The 22,339-nt window shown below is 39.1% G+C and overlaps 1 protein-coding gene across 2 annotated transcripts in view; it reads left to right on the forward strand.

Annotated features, from left to right (window-relative positions):
• The first annotated feature begins 13,508 nt into the window (after window positions 1-13,508).
• Window positions 13,509-22,339, forward strand: part of abcb6a (ATP binding cassette subfamily B member 6 (LAN blood group) a) — a 19,012-nt gene continuing 10,181 nt past the window's right edge. The window contains exons 1-2 of one of the 2 annotated variants that reach the window (XM_015038142.1): window positions 13,509-13,650; window positions 15,166-15,683. In XM_015038142.1, the coding sequence (XP_014893628.1) occupies window positions 13,620-13,650; window positions 15,166-15,683 (549 nt within the window). In that variant the 5' untranslated portion in view covers window positions 13,509-13,619. Of the gene's footprint in view, window positions 13,651-14,415; window positions 14,700-15,165; window positions 15,684-22,339 lie in introns of those variants that run through there. The other variant, XM_015038143.1, reaches the window with a different exon arrangement.

The raw sequence follows: 22,339 nt of genomic DNA on the forward strand, positions 1-22,339 counted from the left end.
ACTAGGACTGCTGTTGTTGTTATTTTAAAGGGGTCTTTGTACAGAAATGCTCTTTTTATGATTGTTATTATAATTATTGTTATGATTATTTAATAAAGGATTTATACCATACTACAGAAAGCACTGACCAAGACTGTGTATAATATGTTCTTCCTTTCTAATTACCAGCCAAGACTTTCAGCTAATCTTTCACTTTTAATTACAAAAGGGTTACACACAGGAACTCGCTGCTTTTCTGGGCAACATGCACATACATAGGAGCGTGTTGCCTGCCTGCCTGCTCCATTTGGCCTCTAATCTCCCCATGATGTCCCATTAGTCGGGACCTCTGGTGGCCCTCATTTAGGAGCTCCAACATCAAAGCTTTGAAGTGCCCGCCGTCTCAGAGACACACACTCTTACAGTGCGCAAGCAATTACACTGTTTCCCTTTTATACAGCTTGCTGGGTCTCCCACACACGGTTCCATTTATCTACATAAGCTTTCCTCACCTAAATGCAAGCCCTATTTGCAAATGAAGCACAGGCTATGTGTTTTTGTTTGCTGTTGGTCCACTGTGACTGCCTTACTAAATGTGCACGGGACCAGATATTTGTGCTCAACGGAAATCCAACATTTTGAATGTACTAAATGGAAAGCTCCAAGTTACTTCTAAAAAGAATTTATACACTCACATTTTCTCGCATTGCATTGTTAAACGTCTGTGCGTATTTCTTGAAATATTGGTAGTGCGGTAATTGTAAAGTGGAAGAAAAATGACGCCTCAGAACAGTGCGCAATAAAAGCAGCGATCAAAACCGTATCGTCACTTTTTGGGGTTTGCATGATAAAGAACCATTTTCGTCAGGATAATCTTACTTTTGTAATAAGCCAATTAATAATATGCTACTTACTTTAGGCCACTGTTCTCTAGGTAAAATACTTATTAATGAGACAAATAGCAATGATCTCTGGAACTCCTCCAGTAATCCTTGGCCTCTTGGCTGCCTCTCTGATTATTTGCTCTTTTTGCCATGGCATGTCAAAAACGAAACATGAAAACCATAATTTTGCCTCCACCGTAATTTGACAACATAGAAAAACATTGTACGAGTACTTTCACAAAGCCCCGTAGAAGACTATTTTGTAGCTGCTTTTCCAGCACTGTCATTATTGCCTGTTAGTAGAAGCCATGTTAAACACAAGTTGGCGTTAAAACTAAATGGAGCCTGTAGCACATTATGAGTCATTCAGATCAGAACATGAGGTGTTGCCGCAGCGCAGCAGTGATGGCAGTGGTTGTTAGCACACTTCCCGGCCCATGGAATGGCAGGCCAATTACCATCTCCGGAATAAAAAAAAATCTCTTACAACCCTCGGTCTGCTGGAGGAGTACGATGCCATCTGCTCACAGGTTTGATTGATCCCGGCAGAACAGTCACCGCCACATCATAGGAATAGATGCCGACAGGAAATTACCAAAGGAGCCAGATTGTCATTGTTCCATACCGCCTCTTGTTTTCACAACCAAATTAATCCTAATTTTTTTTTTCTTTCATCCCTATCGATGTGTGTGTTGCCCAAATGTTGTTTTTCAGAGCTTTTATCAGTCTGCAACGGTGCACTACAGGGGCCCTTTCCTTTAGTTGTCAGATCAGAGAAGGCTTTTTTGACTCTGAAGCCAAGGCGATCTTCAAAGAGAAGAAAACTCTGGCGCCCTGTAAGTTGATAGGCAAGATGGCTGAGGGTCGCGCTACACGAAGTGACTGAAACACAGCTAATTAATCTGGGGATTATATATCAGACTCCAAGAGAGGGCATACAGGAAGAACGCCAGTCAACACAGTTCTTGGAGGAAACTTTGTTTGGTCTTCTAACTTTATCATGTTGTTTTTCTGTTTGTTTTTTCACTACAAAGGGCTCTGACTTTGCTACTACAAAGTAAAGGACATCAGTTTTAAGTTTTGCCCTTCGCTTCAGGTTTAGACCTGGATAACATTAACATTAAATATTAAATATGATTTAAATTTAAATAAGATTAAAATTAAATATGCCAAGGACTGCCTCATATAAAAAGGGTTGCTACACATTTTTTAGGTTATAGTTCCAGACTTCAAACATCTCTATGGAGCGTGCATAAACCAAAGAATTGATAAAACAGGAGGATGGATGAAAAACAAAAACAGATACATGATTGATTGGTGGCTGAACGGATGGATGGACATACAAGATTGAGATGGTTAAAACATACGCTACATTTTTTCCTAATTTCTCCAAACTTGGAAAACATTTCAAATGAATCCCAGACATTTCCATATTTTTCCAGACTATGTAGGAACCCTGTATAAATAACAAAATCCTCTATCCCTCCTCACCTTAAATCATCGCTGAGTCTGCTAGAAGAGAACCACCTGGAGACTCAAAGCCTAGGATACTTTAATCTGCATCCAAAGTACCGTCACAAGCCAGCAGCCCAATTTTGTACACATGCATGTACGGGGACTGACGGCATGCTTATATTTTTACATTTTTAGATCATGCATGCACGACCACCACACACCCACCTCTCTAAGGTCTTCCTGGGAAGGGGGCCCAGATATACTTGGCTTGCCAGTGATTCAAAGCACCTATATGGGTCAATGTGGAGAGGGCTGGGGGACGTAAGGAAGGGGGAGAGAGATGGTGGTTCAACAGGGCCTCTGTGGCAGCATGCCTGCCAATAATCGCCGACCTAATGACAACAAAGGGCTGAATCTTGGCATTTAGCAAACCATTTCTCTCCTTTCTCTTGGAAAATATCATCTGCTACCCTCCAGAGGATACTGTATCCGAAAAACAAATACGCGGAGGAAGTGATTTAAAGCCACATTCAGAGCTACAAGTAGGCCAAAAGTGATGTCATTGTGAAGCAGGACAGAAGAAATGAACATATAACTGAAAAGTCTAACCAACAGCATCTTTAATGGCTTGTAACCAAAGACTGTACCTCTGATGAATCCAGTTTAGTTCAGGGCACCACATTTGATTTCCCACAAGACTCTCAGCACCGACATATTCTCTATCAGCACATCTGAGCCAACCATTCTGTCTCAAGCTATTAAAGCACTCGGGCATTTCCTCATAACTGAACTTTTATTGTAAGACACACAACATGACCAGTGGCCCTATGAGGCAGGCCACCTGTTCACACCACTTGAGGCTGCTGTGTTTACAGTCACAGTTGCCCTATATAGACCAGGAACCTTGTTATCAGGCATAGCAGGAGGCCTTGCACAGTCGGTACAAACCATCTGTCTGGAGCGATGATGGTTGAGTTTGGGAAACTGTGTCGCAGTCATCATAGATCTTGACATAATAGATATATTACATTTTGCTGGTAATTGCTTACCAGATGAGAAAACTGATTTGTTATTCTATTCCCATGGACTGAAAACATTTCTTTTCATAGTACTGCAAGTCAAAAGGGCTTTTTTAAAAAATCTGCTTTATAGTTTACAGCAATAAAACACATTCTTGGCAAAAAACAAAGATCCATTGAGACAACGCCTCTAAAAATGTGGTCACCATTACCATTATGCATCATGAAACAACAGGATTGCCAGTTGTTTTACACAAAGAATGGATTGTTTTGTTGAATAACATGTTGGCATTTGAAGGCAACAAAAATGACTGAGTGATTATTATTCTTACATTTGCTCTAGGATTATGAAACTATTTGAATTTTGGCTTTGATTGAAAGAACAACTGAATGCCTAGGCTCTGGTGTGTTGTTTGTTAGCATAAAGTTGCACAGGTAAGAAAATGCATTTTACTGTGGTTTTTACTTTTTATGTGTTCTCCATCTACTGACATCCACAAATTGACAAAATTATAAGAACTAACACTCTCTGCTGATGTTTCTCTTGTGTGTTTACTAGGGATATGACAGTACATAAAAACCAGGGTTTGGTAAGTACCAACATTGGTAAATTTTATACATATATATTTCCTGTTTGTTTCCTTGTGCCAATTAAAATGCCTCGGAAATTGCTTTGTAACCCGTTGTATACTGATAAATGTCAATGACTCCTTTTGCCTGCTTCAAGATGGGAGACCGTTTCTATTTAAGCAATGATACTACTCGTCGTTTCTTTTTTGGTGTCCACTTTATGAGTTGACATCAAAGAGTAGAGTAGAGGGGTAAAAATTACGGTATATATACGTCCTTTCGATTGGTCAAACTATTTTTCCGAGAGTAAACATGTGGTCTTTGTACTTGTGCTTTTATTATCAAGCAACTGCAGACAACAGAAACTTTTAACACAACCCCATTCTCAAAAAAGATGAAACCGGGTCTCTGAAATCTCAATCACTAAAGTCTTGAACCTGAGAGGAAGAGCAGCTAAAAATGTACCTGTCAGTCACAAGTAAAGGAAAGCTGTTAGTGGAGCAATCACGCCTGACAAGTTGTCAGGGTCTGAGCGTTCTTTGCCAAAACATCTTATAGCCTCTGTAATAGTCTGCTCAAAGCTGGCACCTCAGACAATTCTTCTCTCCGAAGCTGTCAGATCATTTCAGCTGGGCTGACTTGTAAAGCCTGTTATTATTTGAACAAGCGTGTCAATAATAGAATAAAAAATAAACTTGTATTTAGTGAAAAAAGTTGTGATCAACCAACAATGACAAGTGGATGACGTCCTTAAGAACGTGTCTGGAAGCAAATTCAGTAAGAAGCTGACTCCTTAAAGGGAAACAAGATTGAAATAACATCGTCTTAATGTCTACAACGCAAAATGTTACCCCAGTTTGTTTTAAACTCAAAACGGCCCCTCATAACTCTTTAAATCCGAGCTTTTTTATCTAGTCTGCTGAGGCAAAAATCAAAATTTGCACTTTGAAGCCATCTGTTCCCAAATAATTGACGATTCTCTGCTTCAAAAAAGACAGAACCTCCAGAGTCTCGGCGGCTCTGCTCATAAATCTGCTCATCTGCAACTAATTAACTCCACAAGTAACGTGTGTTTACCAAGTGGCTTCGAATAAGCAGCTACAGCAGTCCTACTTTGAACTTGGACACTGTAGCATGTCAGCAAAGGCTGAATAAAACAATACACCTTAAGCATTTAAAGCGATGCTTTTGAGGAATGTAGTACTGTGTCTTGGGCAATTGAAAAAAATTTTTCTGCATCATACTGGAAGGAAAAAGGGAGCTTGGATTTTGCAGGTAGTCAGTTTTAAGCATATTCCCACACACTGCAACTTTTCAGTCTGCAGGTCTTTACCCCTGATTCTTAAAACAGTGGCAAATACCACCGGTAGTCCTCTGCTGTATTTAATAGCACTTCAAATAAGTGTTGGCATTACGGTAAATACGAATTATTAACTTTACGTCTAATACTGTAAATACTAAAAGATGGTAGAATCTTTTTTCCTTTTTCTTAATGCATAAAACTGACTTGTATTTTGAGATGAGACTGCAGCTGTCACTCACTGGCTCTTTTTTTTTTTTTTTTCTTGTTTTTCCACTCCTGGTGGTTTCATGATTGGATCATAAGAAGTGTGAGCTGTGAGGAAAGTGATGGGGCAGAGGGGAGATTAGTGCCAGAGAGGCCTGTGTCCATGGGAAGCCTCCGCAAAGAGCTCTCTGTTTGGTTAATGCACCCTCAGCTCTGTGTATAACTCCAATCTTCTGAGGACGGTTATATTTTATTCCTTATAGGAGGCAGAAATAATGTTACAAGAGCATCCTTCTCTCTGAGGTAGCTCCGTATCACAGTGCTCAGAGTAACTGCACCCAGGAGGAAAAGAGGATTTTCAGCCTCATTCATCCGCGCTGAGCTCCAGCTAAATATCAGTCAAACAGCCAACTTAGCAATCCCTTCCTCTCTCTCGCTTTTTTTTTTTTTTTTCCTCCATATCAGCCCGGCACACTCACACAGACGCTCTCGCCCTGGCGGCAGATTCATGGGACATTTGCAGTAGGCGTTTTGGAGATTTATCGCCCCACATTCCTCTCTGCCTTGCATTGTTTTTCACCTGAATTTTTATATCACTCTTTAAATCTCTCAGTAGCGAAAGACTTGAAACTGCAGCACCCTCACCAGCATTAGAGCTCTCGTGCCGAAATATTTATGCAGGGATACAGAGAAGAGGCAGTAAAAGATGAAAATATGACAATTGGAGCAATCCTTCATGCAGCACGGAAAAGTGGGGGGTCCTGCTTACATTTGCTTATCGGTGCCTCTGAAACTACAGTTTGGGTCCTCTGAGGCATAACAGCACCAGGCCACTGGGACACAAGCATGGAGTAAAAGTAAACATATCATAGGAATAACATAAGCAAGTTATAAACAAACCCTTCCTACAATGGCCAGGCTTTCCACATATACAGTGGATAGAGCAACAACTAAACAATCAAATCCTCCTACAAAGGCTGCAGCAAATATCAAATCAATATCCCGTCTTTGTCTTTGACACAGTGTTAACATGGCGTCATCATGGGATTATTTGTAACAGTAATAACCTCCGGAGAGCATTGCCAGGGGAGCATCCACCACCTGCCCTCCTCTCCGAACGAGTTAGGAGGGGAAAAACAAGATCTAAGATGTGTGAATGGGTGTGTTTGAAAATTTCTCTCTCAAAAACTACCTTTATTTAAACAAATATTTAAGTAAAGGTACTAGTTAGCCACCTAAGAGAAGGTTCACCTTCTATCAGGATCTTAAGCTTAAAGCCGGACAGAACGCTTATATTAAAGCATCATGATATGTTAGAATGGCTCCAGTTCAAGTGAGCTGAGTGTCACAGCCTCCCTGTTTATGCTTAATTATATTCAGTTTAAATGTAAAGCAGCGTTTCACAACAAGTTTTCTCTGAAGACACTTTACAAAATGTCAGTCCAATTATACAGACAGATTAATACATCCTTTCATTCAAATTATCCGAGTTATTAAAACACTTTTAGTTCAGCTTGCTATTCAAATTAGTTAATTTTTTTTTTCTATCTCAGCAACATTGAGTCCAAAATGTCACAGATTTCATTAATGGTACAGTGGATGTGTTTTAAGGTTGGTGTGCCTCTCTTAATTTGAATGTCTTATGGTTTACACCAAATAACTTTTCCTAAAGCCTCTCATTTCCTAAAGCATCACTGGGTGGGTGGGGTTTTTATACTGAGAAAGGTAATTCAGAATAATAATTAAAAAAAAAAAACAAAAGGAAACAAGACAAAAAATTACCATGGTGACTCATTTACAATATAATCAATCCAAATATAACATGTGTGCTGGATACACTTCCACCAGTGAATTTTTAGTTTGGGGGCTTTAGCATTTTTGCTAACTTTTTTTGCTAGCACACTTACCTTCACCTAAATCAGTTTTTTTTTTCTTTATAAATTCTATAATAATAATAAATTACTTTGTGGTGGCGCAGGGGTTAAGCACAACCCACATATGGAGGAGGCCTTAGTCCTCGATGCAGCTGTGACGCAGCTGTCGCAGGTTCAATTCCTGGCCTTGGTGACCTTTGCTGCATGGTCACCAAGGCCAGGTGACCATGCACCTGGCCTTGGTGACCAGGTGCACCAAGGCCAGGAATTGGCCTTGGTGCACCTGACTTTCCTGTCAATTAACTATCAAATAAAGGCCACTAGAGCCAAAAAAATAATAATAATTTACTTTGCTGTTTTGTTGAATAAGTTTTGAAATTTTGAACCCAGAAACTTAAACACAGAGCAATTGAATCAATAGGAGCTTAAAGTCCAAAATTGCCCGGCAGAAGCCCAAAAACCTGCAAGATCTAGAGATCTGGATGGAGGAGTGGGTCAAAATCCCTGCTCCTCGTCAACATCAGTTCTCATCAAGAACTACAGGAAACATCTGATCTGGAATTGCAAACTAAAGTTCCTGTACCAAAAATGAAGCTTTGTTTTCCTGGTGTAAAATATGCTGATTTCCTTTTTGTGCTGAACGCTACACACGTCCTCACAAAAAGAGATTTCAAATTGTGCTGAATGATCACAAATACTAAGTTTGCCTAAGTCTGAAGGGTTTCTACACATGGCAAACACCAGCAATTTTCCACTATAATTTAAACCAAACCAATCGGGTGATGCTGTCCATGGTACTAAACAGTAAGTTTGACCTTGTTTAATCATTTAATACTGAAATATTAAAAGACAGTATTGTGGAATTGTATCAGAATGAAACTAAATGCGCTTTATTAGCTATCAACAACATGTTATTGCATCATTTTAGATGTGTTTGTGAATGCATCATAAGGTTATTGCCGTTATCCAGCCTAAAAGTATAGTAAAAAAAAAAAAAAGTGGAAACCGTTTGAACAAAGGTTACGAAATTCATTTAAAAATGGCAGCCACTTGAGCCGTATTCCGATCATTAACAAGATCTCAACAAAACATGGCTTCCACAACACCATAAATCTCAGCAATCCGTATTAAGATTACAATTGAAATCCTCCTGCCTTCAATACCATCAAAAAAGTTGAAAATATATGCAGTACGTAGCATGCATGAGCTGTTCCAAAACATAGCATACCTAGATATCTTGTAGGTGAGGCATTCCGAAAGAATTAAGAGAGTAAGAACAATTCCAAAACAGCTGCTGCTTGTTTCTAAAACTTATACTGTCAGTTCCAATATGCTTTGAATGAAACCGCAAGAAATACTTCCAGTATTCCCACGACCCCCAGCCAAATAAATATCCTCCCTCAGCTTGACACCAGTGAGAGCTCTTGTCTCCAGATGCTCAGTCTGTCTTGTAACTTTCCCCTCCACCCACCATCACCCTCCCCTTTCCACTCCTGCAGCCCACAGGAGTGCGACGCTACCTGCATGCAATCAGGGCATGCAGATGCGCTGAATGCGCCACCATAACCGGCACGTTCACGTCGCAGTGATGAATGGCCCCCCTCGCTCGCTAATGCAGGAAAAGCATTATCCATCACCACCCAGCCCAAAGGAAAGAGATGCTCGTTTAAAAGTGACATTCTGCTCCCTGGCAGCGTCCCCGACGAGCCATGTGGAAGTCAGCCCGGCTGCAGAGCTACTCATGCGGGAAGGTGCCTCCCTCCCTCCTTCCTAATCCTTCTCAAGTGGGGAATCATAAAGGCACTTCAAGTTCATTAAATACGCCTCACTTTATTCTGCATTATTTAGACCTGTTAGGGATAAATGACACCGAAATGGATGTATTTTTCTTAGTAGCAAGAAAGTGTGCATCCTCAAACGGCAGTAGTGTTAAATTCAAAAGAAAACCTTTTGGATTTTGTGGAAAGAGTGGTTGACATGGTTGCAGTAGGTCTGTTACACAAGTCTTTTATAGACTCCTGTTCATAATTTCTTTGGTTGGGGCATTGCTTTTCTGGGCAATTATTCCTTCTAGTTTTGGGTGCTGTGCAGCCCTTTCTTCTTCACTTTAGGATAGTTGTTGTGACGCGTAACCAGGCAACAAGGCATTGATTTTACAACAGGAAGCAGTGGATTAGCATCTCAAAAGCTCAAATAATAACTAAGTCGGGGATTTGAAAAATGTGTGGCAACAGCAAATGAGGTGGATTTGCAGTCCTTGCCAAAAACCTGATGCTCTAGGAGATCTTGAGCTGTTAGCATACAGCAGTCTTCAGTCAGAGGCCTCTTCTAATTCACTACAACACTGACTGCTGCTGAAGATCCTTCATGCCCAAGCTATCACCATCCACAAAGAGTTTTGGAGACACTTGATTGATCCGAGATACGACAACATTTACTTTTCCGTCGGGATACATAAAGTATTTCTGAGTTGAACTGATTTGAATTTAATTTAACTTATAATTTTCCCTCCAGTTCACAATTTAAACATTAGCCTGAGCTAAATCTGAAATCTCTGTCACCGTTTCTAAATTGCTCGCTTGTGCCTCGTTTTTGGTAGATTTCAGTCAGTCATCAGTCAGCCTAAAACAAACCCTCCAAACTAGGTCACAGCACAGCTGTTTCCAAACTCCCTGATACTGCAGTTGCTGATTTTCCGTTTCATCAGCAGACTCCTGATGTCCAGAAGCAGCCATGGTCACATCGCTGCTGCTGAATATCTCTCTCTCTCTCTCTCTCTCTCTCTCTTCCTCTCTCTCCAGGGTTCTGGATTTGGCACAAGTTGAATGAAAGTGTTTGGAGGTCAACTGCATCCACCTTATGACATTTACAGCAGGCCGTCGGAGGCCATGAAGAGCTGCTCTCATTCATCAAAGACTTCATCGGTGCTGGTGCCGATCCCAAATTCCATGATCTTCTGCCTGCAACAGGAAGGAGTTTTACACCGTGGATTTTCTTTTTTGCTTCTCTTTATTTAGAAACCTCATGCTTTTGCATCAAATGATAAATGATAATCTTGTGCAGTTGCCCCCTTACATATTTATCCCGTGCTTAAATGTTTCAGATATTCCAACTAATTTCGATATCAGACAAAGGTAGCCCTAAGAAAATACAAAATAATCCCCGATTCTTTTGGAGAAAAGCCAGGAGCAAAAGCTCTGTTGCAGCTTTTTGAGCTCATATTAATTCAGCGGTTCACCTCAGAGCCTTGTGCAGCAGTGCATGCCTGTCTCGCAGTCTGAGTGCATGAGATATACAATAAGCAATTTAATTAATCTGCATAATATTAGTCCCAGGATGCTGCATTCTCACATAATGTTAGTTTGCCCTAAAGCTGCTTTATTGTGTGCAGAGATTATCACATAAACAGTTAAATATCAAAGTAGAAACAAAGTAACACTTTGTTTGAAGTCTGGCTCTGAGGTTCTCTAACTACACTCCTCCACTTCAGCCTATCTATATCTACAAATCAACAAATGCCGATACCACAGAGATTCAATCTCATCTTTTCTTCTTTTTTTTTATCTCAGCTACTTCTTAATCAATTGTTAGCCCCCCCATTCTCTCTGTCTGTCTTGGACTGCAGCTCAGGTTCAGTTCAATCTCAGTGCAGAGGACCCTCTTTGTGTTTGTCAAGAGCTGGTTGACAGCAGATCTTATCCCCTGAGCTGTTCTCTTCGCGGTAAAGGAAAGGTGGATGAGTTACTCTCGCTGCAGGTCGGCAGAGATGGACAGTGCAGACTTGACCTCGGTAGGAAAGTGAGGTCCAGCTGGAAGTCTTTCCCGGACAGATACGCCTTTTGATTCTTAGAAAGCATTCGGCATTTATCTAAAGTGTGAAACCGGAGTCACGGGCATTTTGTCACATCAGTTCTGCACGTTTCTTGTTGGAAAATAACTCAAATTCTGTCAGGCTCAGATGAAGAGTGTCTGTGAACGTCAGAGATTCCAATGATAGTGGACTAGTGCATCAATATGCTTTAATTTGAACTATTCCAGAATTGTCCAGGTTCACGGGTTTTCTTCCAGTTTTTAGCTCTGTTCATCTTCCCACCGTTTCTGACCTGATTTATGCTGCCACCACCATGTTGAACCAGAGGGCCGTGTTTGCCAAGCCGCTTGTCAAGTGGACCAAACATCCTCAACTGAAAGTATTTGTGAGTCCAAAAAAAATGACTAAACTAACTCAGTTTGAAATGTTCTTTTTAGGTCTCGACTAAAAAGAAAATGTTAATTCTCAACAATAGGAACAAGATTGGGGTCGCTTTTTGTGTCTAATATGCTATTTTAAGCCAAGTTTAAGACATTATCTAAAAGCAAATTTGGGTGCCTCAAGAACGCTTTTGAGTAAAAGTCTTTGGGTAGATTTGCTCTCATTTACTGTGAAATTCAAGAAATTGCAAAAAGAGTGGCCGAAATCACACAACGCATGAGACAAAAAATGATCTGAGGGTTATATGACACTGCAAATGTTTCCCCACACGAAACGCTGTGCTTGAACTGATTAAACATAAACAATATCAAGAGCGACTGGCGTATATTAAAGGCAGCAAAGGCGATTCACCGGGGTGCTTTAATAAGAAACGAGCTCGAAAAGCCGAGTCTCCCAGTGACTTCTGTTCAGCACAATCGAAAGCTTTATTGATCGCCTTCGGTGCTAATAAGATTGGACGTAGCACTCCTAATGCCACCAGTATTCCTTTCCCACTAAATCAAGAGATAAAATTGGCATAAGCATCCATCTTATCCCCACCTCTTACTGCCTATATGTGTCAGGCGGCAAACACAAAGAGGTGGCCGAGTGGAAAAAGCAGCTCTGGGGACAAGAACAGACACACCTAAAGGACTTATAGGGCTCCAGCCGATGCTTGTATGCGGAGGGTTCCTTACAAAAGAAGGCGAGAGATGAGGTTTGTGATGGGCAGGCCGTCACATCTACAGGGGGGGACAAAGGAGCGGGGTGACAAGCAGCCAGTGGACAGAAGGTCCATTTCCACTCACACAAAAGAACCGGGGAGATGAAGCAGATTAGTAGCTCTTTATTCCCTTTGTGAAGGCTCTAAATGATAAGATTTAGCTTCTTTTTTTCCCCTTTCCTCTTGTGTGTGTGTATGAGAGCGGGTAAATTCACATAAGACATCACAAGCTCTCTTATTTTATTTTATTATTTTTTTCTTATCCACTCCACATCAGGTTATATGCTTCGCCTTCACCCTCTCTTTCGTACGCCGACTATTTCTGAGGAGTAATTTATTCCTCCAGAGAAAGCACAGCTATAACAGCTGGTGTTTGAGTCACTTTCCTTTCTTTTTGCTAACCCCCGAATTTACAGTTTGAATGGCGAGGCACTCAGCTTTAAGCCTCTCATCACTGCAGGATGGTGTATTTCTGTGAGTTCCCAGAGCTGGAAATTACCCCTTTAAGTGAAAGACAAACCCTGTCGCTGCTGGACAATGTCATCAGCCAGTCAGTTGGGGGCTTTTATTTGGCTGTCAGATGATGCGCTGACGTTAATAACGTCTCATGTGTTGTGATGTGACTTCTAGAGGCAGTTTCTCCTCCCACCTGCATGAACGGGTGTGAAGATTTGGTGAAAAACTTGTACTCACGGGCCTCGTTTGTGTGACTGTTTTCAAACCTTTGCATCTAGTGCCATCTGCTGTTCACCTCCCAGCACTACAGGGGATAAAATGGTGTTCAAGTGGACTTCAGAAAACTCAGAGGTTCAAAACCAATTTCTTTTTCACACATAAGCCACTTCTGATGTCGTCTCTGGTTCAGAAGTAATTTATCACAAGGACTGTTACCGTTTTCCCACACAGACAAAAGGCAGTTGAAACGATCCTAGCAAACCTTCTGCTGTAACTACAGGTAACATAAAGGTCAAAGAGTCAGAATACATTACTAATTTCAAAACCACAATTAGGGTATTTGAATCAAGACATGTTAAGTTTTAAAACTAGCTTATTTTAAATTTATTTTCTCAACATCGTCTAAACACAGCAAATCCAGGAGGCCCAGATTAACTCTGTCAGATTTGATTTCAACACTTTTAAAGTGTCTATAAGGGTCCACACCGGCTTTTGGTTTTTGTGTTGTTGTTGTTGTCATGTCACACTTAACTGTTTCAGATAATTGAAAAATGCAACACAAGTAAAGACAAAAAAAAAACATTCAAAAGAAAACATATCCTCCCATCTGTCCAGCTGAACTGGTTTGTTATTGCAGGATTTATGGGATTTTGGTGTCTTGAGAAGCTGGTTCCATTTTGGATACGTTGCCAGTCTGTAAAATGATGGATGTATACATGACCATATTGAGAGGTCGGTAACTACTTACATTTATTTACTTCAATAACTTTTTGAAAGTGAAGATACTTTTAGGAGTATTTTTACCTCAGTATCTTTGCACACTTGAGTAACCTCTGTACCCTGAAGTCGCTGGACTAACAATCACTGAAATAAGAGCAAATGTTTCAACCAAAAATGCATCAGACACATAACTTTAATATAAAGTGACAAGAGCTATTTCCTGTCTGCTAAGCCTGTGGTGTCATTTAGGGATAAAGAAGATACAATTAACATCACATTTTGTTTGTTCTTCTTAAATTTGTTGCAATTATGTTATTTATTTGTTTTAATCTTCATTTTAGCCTAAAATATCAGAATTTGCAGATTATATTTGTCTGTCTGATGAAATAATTTTGAAATATTAAATCAGATGATCTGATCACTCAGTACTTCAAAAGCCTTTTTACTTTTTTACTCTTACATCTTTGACAGCTAGTTTTTTTTATTATTTGAGTAATAATATGTTACATTAGTGGTACATTTGAGTACTTTATCCACCTCTGTGCTCATCTTCTAATTTTAAATGTTGTGTTTTTATTCGCTTAGAGCAGAAAATGATCACAATTAGCAGAAATAAAGGTTTGAAATCACATTCAGTGTAACGAATCTATATATTTTGTATTTGACTTAGCGGATTAATATACTGAAATAAATAAACCTTTTTAATAATATTCCAATTTTTCGAACGGATCGTTTTATTTTTCGTCCACTGGGGGGCGCGGTAAGCTGCCGTCCAGTCAGACGTCGTTGCGTAAGCGTCGATTGCCGAGTCATGGATAGCTGTTGTTTAACACCTGACGCTACAAGGACGAACTGTATTGGAGCTTTTATCCGCCCGGCTGAGAGCAGCAATGACAGAAACACAGCGTAGAAGAAGCTGAAGCTTCAGCTAGATACGGCTGTTTAGTTTTAAAACCGAGGGTGTTGGCGACAACAAACCGGTTAACCTCCCACCGGACGGCTAATCTCTGTTGGCGATAAGTGCAGGCTCTACTCTATATTATCTGAATTGGACGAGCAAGGTAAGGTTCACACACCAACAACAGCGAAACTGAACGTCAAATGTATTTGGAGAGCTGTAAATGCACGCTTGCTACTCATTTTTCTCAGTATGCCGCAGTTTAAATGTGAACTGTTTCCATATTTTGATGCACGTTTATCATTGTAGCGGCTCTCGTGGAGAAATGTTGCGCACTTTACTGTGCCTCTTTTCTGTTTAGAAAGAAAAAGGAAACATATATAATATAACAGTTACCTGCACGCAGCATGCTATGAATGTCAGCATTTATTTCTGTTAATTTTATGGGAAAATCCAAACATTATGTATTAGAATTTGAATACAGCATGGCAGGGATTTAAAAATAAACATAAGTAGGTTAAAACACTGGATCTTCATCTTGCTTGTGTTCCACTTTTTAATTGAACGACTGAAGTAATCAACTACCTATCTCCTATTGTTTCTCTCTTACGTCTGCTCCACGGCTGCAGTGATGGTGTTCATCCAGAGCTACTGTGAGGGAAACATCTCCATCTCCCACACCTGGGTGGATTTGGGTATCTCCCCCTGCTTCCACTTCACCCTCATCTCCACCATCCTGCTCTCCATCTGCTTCTTCCTCGGCACCGTCCACTGCATCTGCTACCAGAAGTATGGCACCCCCATGGAGTCCAAATTCATCCCTCGCTCCCACCTCTACGGCCTCCAGCTGGTCCTCACCATTGTCCTCTTGCTCCAATTCCTGGCTGGGCTGGTGTGGCGAGCGGCCGACGGCGGGGAGCTCCCGGGTTACGTGGTGCTGTACGGCTGCTTCTCGATGCTGGGGTGGTCCTGGGCATTGGGCGTGCTCTGGGTGGAGAGGCGGAGGGTCCCCCTGATGGACCGGACGAGGGGTCACAGCACCGCCCTGCTGGTGTTCTGGGCCTTTGCTTTCTCTGCTGAGAACCTGGCCTTCGTATCCTGGTACAGTTCACAGTGGTGGTGGGCACTGGAGACCAGTCAGCAAGAGGTGAGGCAAAACCTAGAAAAAAAAAACTTGATTTCTTTCTTCTTCTTTTTTTTTTTATGTCTACAACCTGAAATCTTGTGTAATATCCATGCATTAGTCCCAATTGTCGCACTTAATCTGGTCATTATGATAAATCTCATTTTATTGTCAAACAGGCCAAAGGTTGGATAAGTATTTGCTTTGTGCGCCACTCCTTTTTGAGGTAGCAAACCTGCTTAACATGCAAAGCATTGAAAAAGATGTTTCTCTTTTCTGCTGAGTCATGCCTTCAGATTCTCATCTCTGCTCAATCAACTGCTTTTTTTTTTTTTTTTTTTTTTAGAAAATCTGTAGCTCCACCCATGCTGAGTCAGAGTTAGTCAGCTCATAACAAAAGCTGCTTCTCTAGTTTGCCTGCTTATCGGTCTACTGTGTAAACACTTGTTTTTATTGAATCTCCATGTAACTAAACAAGAGCTGCAGCTAACTGATTATTCTNAAAAAAAAAAAAATATATATATATATATATATATATATATATATATATATATATATATCTATATATGTATGTACTTTGTGTTTAAGATAAACAAACAACCTTTGTCAGTACATTTGTTCAACCCAGAACTCCTCTAGTTGGCAGCTTTAGCTTCACATAATGAAGCACCTTTTTCTACCTAATTATTATTATTTAGATTGATAGTCAAGCTGAAATGACTCAGCTTTTCAAACATTGGTAATATTTTTTTTAGCTGGAGAGTAAAATTCAAATTCAAAACTACCTTATTGATCCCAAATGGAAATTAAATTGCATTCTTTGCTACAAATGATGGAAGGAATACATTATATTGCATTTTTGGAAATAAAATTGTATATTTTTTTTTTGTTTAAAAAAGTTAATTGAAGTCTTTGTTCATTTGCATCTTTACGGTATTTCTAATATTGTGAAGAGAATGTTTACATGAAATATTTGTAGAATGTGCCAATTTTTCATCCGATTAATCGATTGGTCGTCACAATAATCGATTAATTCAGATATCATAAGCTGGATAGCCTAAAGCAGAAACATTGTTAACATCTAGTTAGAGATAGAAAGTCTCTTCATGTTGTATTTGCACTGCATGTTGTATCCATTCCATCCAAGCACATATTCAGATACTATTACGGTTCAATTAAATCCAGTTATAACACAATACCGTCAAATTCAGTTCGTCATATGTGCTACTTAGTAAAAACGGGATAATGGAGCAGAGTGGTTGATGATGGTTGATCAGCAGTGGACAGGGTCTTCACAGAAAGAGGAAAAGAAAAAGAGGAGAAGGAAACCAGGCTTAGTATAATCAGCTTTCTGGGGCAACTAGATGGGGGTTGAGCACGAAGGAAAGAGACAGAAAGTACAAAAGCACTGAGACATGAGCACATTTCCATAGGGGGAAGAAGGAAGGACTGTAAGTAGTTGAAGACAGTAATTTCTCTATCAATGCTTTTTTTTCCAGGAAAAAGACAAGAAAAATGTAGAAAAAAAGATGTTATAAGTGGAAAATAAAGTCTATAGACTTAGAATTATTGGCTTAAAACGAGCTTTTTTATATCTTGGGGAAAAATTAATGTGAGCTAATTTTGTTTTATTTCATGACTACTAAGACATTTACACTAGAAACTAGTCAAAAATACTGTGTGTTTATTGTATTATTTTAATGAATTTATACATTTTTAGTCAGATAATGGGTTTATATTATAATACTTTGGCCTGCTATCCCTTTTCTTTGCTTTTAAAGACACTCCCAGTAGCTGTAGTGGAAAATACAAACGCCAGTGTCTATCAATGACGGTTGCCGACTGAGGTCTTCCGCAGGGCACTGGGTGCTTGTCAGTGTTACCAAGACCAGTCCCTTCGCCATGTGACATCACATGCTTTCATGTGATATGCTGATATGCTGCGAATCTGGAAAGCCTCCATTTGAAATTCCGATTTAATGGAATTTGTGCAGCAGAACAGAGAAATCAGTCAGTAGTCATGTGAGGAAGTGTGCACATCCAGCTAGCAGAACTGAGTCAAGTTTGGAGCGCATACAAGATGTGTGGAGGGAAACCGTTTTTTCCTGCAACATTTGGTAAGACCATGCAGACTGTATGTGTGGATCTGTGCTTTTTGATGGGTCTCTGGGTTTTATTTGACTGTTTTAAGACATAGAAAAACAACCTTAAAACGGCTGCATTGCTAGTGCTACCTTCATGGTTTTTGTGGTTTCTAATTATTATGCCGTCCTGGTGCCATGTGTTAAAGGTTCTGCTGACTTTAAAAGGATTTTCAGTAGTTTGTGGAAAAGAGAACCTCTTAAGAGACACGTGCTTGTTGCAAACATGTGCAACAGCTTGGGGCTGCTCTGAAAAGCATGAGGAGGGATAATCACACAATCCAGATTTCCGTTTTTTTTTTTTTTTGCAACCTTAGATTAAAACCCCCCCGAAATCTTTCTTGCATTAAAGATTACCTCATATACGTGATCTGTGTTCAGGAAGCTCTATTTTGTAAATAATTTGATTTTTGCCGCAGCCTTTTGACATTTTGTCTTTCCTTGTAGCTCAGACATGAGTGGGGCCAGTAACACCCTGGCCAGAGAGTTTCTGACGGATGTGCACCAGCTATGCAGCGCGGTGGCCCAGAGAGCCGAGGCGCGGGATGAAGATGAGGAGGAGAGTCACATGGTGGCACTGGGCGAGTACCTGGTCAGGGGGCGGGGCTTCCTTTTGCTCAGCACTCTGGACGCCATCATTGATCAGGTAGGAAAAAGCTAATATATGTTTTCCCTTAAAGTCAAATCATAGTAATAAAAAAGCTGAGACAAAATTTGAAAGTGCAGCACAGAATATTTCCAAATTTTATTAATTACTCTATGATCTATAGACAAAAATGTATTAAAAATGTTTTTATATTTAAATGATCTGCTTTTGTCTTTTGTTTTAATCACTTCGCATATTGAGTTTAATGTAGGTCCAAATCACGTTTTTAGTCTGATGAAGTAAAAGGGTCAGAGGTCAGAGATTTAAAGGAAACATGTGATAAAAAGCATTAAAACTGCCTGTTTGGTTGCACAAAAAGGAAATGAATAAAGAGAACCATAATAATTTTAGATGTTATATATTTAGAAGCAATAAAGCAATCTCAATATAATTCAAGAATACCAAATAAACCACAATTTACCACATCAGTGAATCTGATTCTAATTTCAGCTTTGTGGTTTTCTACGATTTATAAAATTTCAGGTAGATTTTTTTCCCCCAGAAAATTGCAGAAAATAAAAAATCTAGAAATTTGAGACCAGAAAAGTATTTGATATTTAAAAATTACTGGAAGCCTGCACGGCTTGTCTAATTTAGCATAGCATACCTAATTTTAGTATTATTTATCCCAAATTGTAGCTGCTTTTAGTTGCAGATTTAGTTTTGCATGGTAAACTCTAAACTACTACTGCAATACCGTTAAACATTCTTCATTCATTTAATAGTTTTTCATCAACAAGGGAATCGGACAAACTTGGCAATAAGGATGCAGAAGATAAATGATAACATTTACATCGATATAATATATATTTGTACTGATAACAGTAAAACGGCAATAAAACGGTTAAATAAACAGAAAGGTTGTGCTCTAATTAGATGCTGTAAAGTTTTATGAACTGACTACATTTTCAGTTCTCTAATGGAAATGTTTTTTCTCTACAGAGGGTGCTTAAATTTCACTGAAGTTTTAAATTCTTTGCACATGCTTCTCCAGTATCCACCTGTTATCAGTTGGAAATATTTTTGTTTACCCTTCAGGGTTCAGTGCCTAAATATATATTTAGTGTTCATGATGTGGATCTTCAGCAGCAGAAAGAGGGGGAATGTTTTCTTTGCAGCTTGTGTGAAATGGTAGGAATGGCCTCACAGAAGGAGGTATTGTTTCTCCATCAACCAGCACCAGGCTCAGACAGCCCGCTGTTTTGTCTGTTCAGATCGTTGTTGTCTGCACGCTTCTACAACGAGTGTTCTGGGAAAGATTTTCAATTACACTCACAACTTTTAGGTTTTTAATTGCGTTCAGAGCGTCGTGTCTCTTCGTGCTCTGTGTGAGTCGGAAATAATGTGACTTCTGGGAGTTGTGGTGCCCACTTTGTCAGAAGTCTTCCTGCTGCTTAGTCAGATGGCACCTATAAAATTTGAGGGTTTTGCAAAGCGTTTAGTGTCCATATTCTATAAAAGCTGCAGAATAGGCCTAAAGGAATATGCAGATTAAACCCCAGCAGAGTTTAGACTTCTGTGGCTCATTCAGGAAACTCAGACTGAGGTGACATGAGGACAGCAAAGCGATGATTAAGCAAACCCCAAGGATGTAAGTATTTTTTTTTGTTGTTGTAGTGTGACAGAGAAATATATTCCTCTTCATCAGTTTTACAAAAAACAGCACTTCTATGTAAATAAAACTTGAATGGTATGCAAGTTATTATAAATATGACCTCACGTGTCTGGACCTGCACTCACTGTGTATAATTCTCATTTTATTTTAGCATTTTGTCTGCGAATTTAAGGCATGCATGTGGAAATTGCCATCACAAGCTCTGGCTGTGTGCGTCAACAGCATCCCGCGAGGGATCAGCTCTTACGTGGCAATCAGAGCTACTTTATAATCAGCTTGTGTGTTGCTAATGCTGATTGCAAATCAAAGAGATAGGCTTGTGATTCAGTACAAAATGTCTCGTGAATTGTATTTGTCCCACTGGGTTGGGAATACCCTCCTCTGTGGCTTTGCTGTGGATTCTGTCAATAAAATGTTTTGTATCTTTAATAATTGGGAAATGTAACTCTGCTGTCTGTAGATATTCATATTCAGAGTCATGAGCCAGATGTTTCAGTAGAGCTGGACAACAAGGTCAAAAGTGCAACATCACACAATATTTTTTATGTATCAAGATACACAACATATATTTAGCAGATTTTAAAATACATTCTTATTCTCTGTATCAGTAAGCCTGTCACAATAATCAGTAAATTAACTGCATGATGATTTAAAATAAGTTTGATAATTTGTATTCTGATGATTAATAGTTTTTTTAAGGGTGAGTTTGTTTCCAGAAACAACATAATCCATTTTATTTATGCTTTCGGATGTTTTAGATATTTAAACGATGTCCCAGTACCAGTGTTGTGTTTAGAGAATTAAAGTTTATTGAAATTTGACAGGGTGGATTTGCATTGTTATGCCATTATCATTATATAACCTGAAAATTGTGTCAAGACAGCAATATTGTCGTTTATCATAATAACATTCAGCACCATTTTTGATAATGCTCTAACACTTTTTTAAGACACAGGGTTCTTTCTATTTTAGAGCAAAAAAAGATGAATATTTACTATTTCCCATTATTTTATTCAACTATTCTATGCTATAGGGATGCGGCTGTTGGAGCTTCATTTTGAGGACACTCTCTGTCATACCACTTGGTTTTTGGGTCATTGACATATAAGAATTTCCACAGAGCTAAATTAAAAATGTGAAAAATATTTATATCCATTTCAATTACTAGAATATTTGAAATGTTGTGCATACAGAAATCATAATTTCACATTCAAATTGGACCTTTTCAAGGGTTTTTTATCAATATGATTTGGTTGTGGTCTTAAAAAATGTCATGTGGTGCGACCGTGATTCATCTAAAAATAAGGTATTTTCCATGATGTACTAAACATTTGTTTTATAAGTTTCCATTTATTTAAGGTTTTTAGAAACAATGTTTTTAAATTTATTTTTATTTTTCTGGCAATTATGACAGTTTTCACCCCCAAAAACCTGCCAAATTCAATTTGTAATTGATTTGACCAATATTTTTCTTCACCATTTCATCAAAATGTGTTAAAAAATAAATAAGTATCAGTCACTTAAGGATACTGTATTAGTGGTTAATTTTTATGCTCCAGATACTAGATATTCCATTTTGAATTCAATAAATGTACTTTTTTAATCGGTCGCACCACATGACTTATGGTCGCACCACATGATTTATACAATAAACGTAGGCCAGGAAACTGGTCAAAATCCTTTTAATACATGAAAATAGAATTACATTCAGTTACAGTACATTACAAAATAACAACACAAATAGAACACACCAATTTAATTTGCCTAAAAATGGATTCAGTAATCAACTTTGTAGTAAACCTTTCAAACACATCCCTCATTAAATCAGAATGTACTGGAGATTGCTTTAATTTCCTAATTTTATATAAAAAACTGAAAAGACATTTTCAATCTCCCAAATGTAAGTACATTAATGGAAATATAATAATTTAGTTTAAGTTTAACCATTTTAAACAGAACCATGTATGATAAGTAATGGTTTCAAAACGGAAAAATTTAATGAACTTAAAAACCATCATGTTACTCTTGGGTAGAGACGCTCCGATTAAGTTTTTTCCTGCCGATTCTGATCACCCATGAGGGCCGATCACTGCCAATCACCATTACTGATCACATGGATTGACTGTTAATTTTTGGCTCTAGGTATAAATGACACCATGTGATCTGGAAAAATGGAACCATTTTGCCAGATCAATCGGACCGGTGGGACCATTGGTGGCCGATTGATCAGCACACCACTACTCCTGGGTACTTTAATGCCCAAGTGAACCAAGGAAAT

The sequence above is a fragment of the Poecilia latipinna genome, unplaced genomic scaffold (genome assembly GCF_001443285.1).
Source record: "Poecilia latipinna isolate Pla-1442-1.1 unplaced genomic scaffold, P_latipinna-1.0 Scaffold432, whole genome shotgun sequence".
NCBI lineage: Eukaryota > Metazoa > Chordata > Actinopteri > Cyprinodontiformes > Poeciliidae > Poecilia > Poecilia latipinna.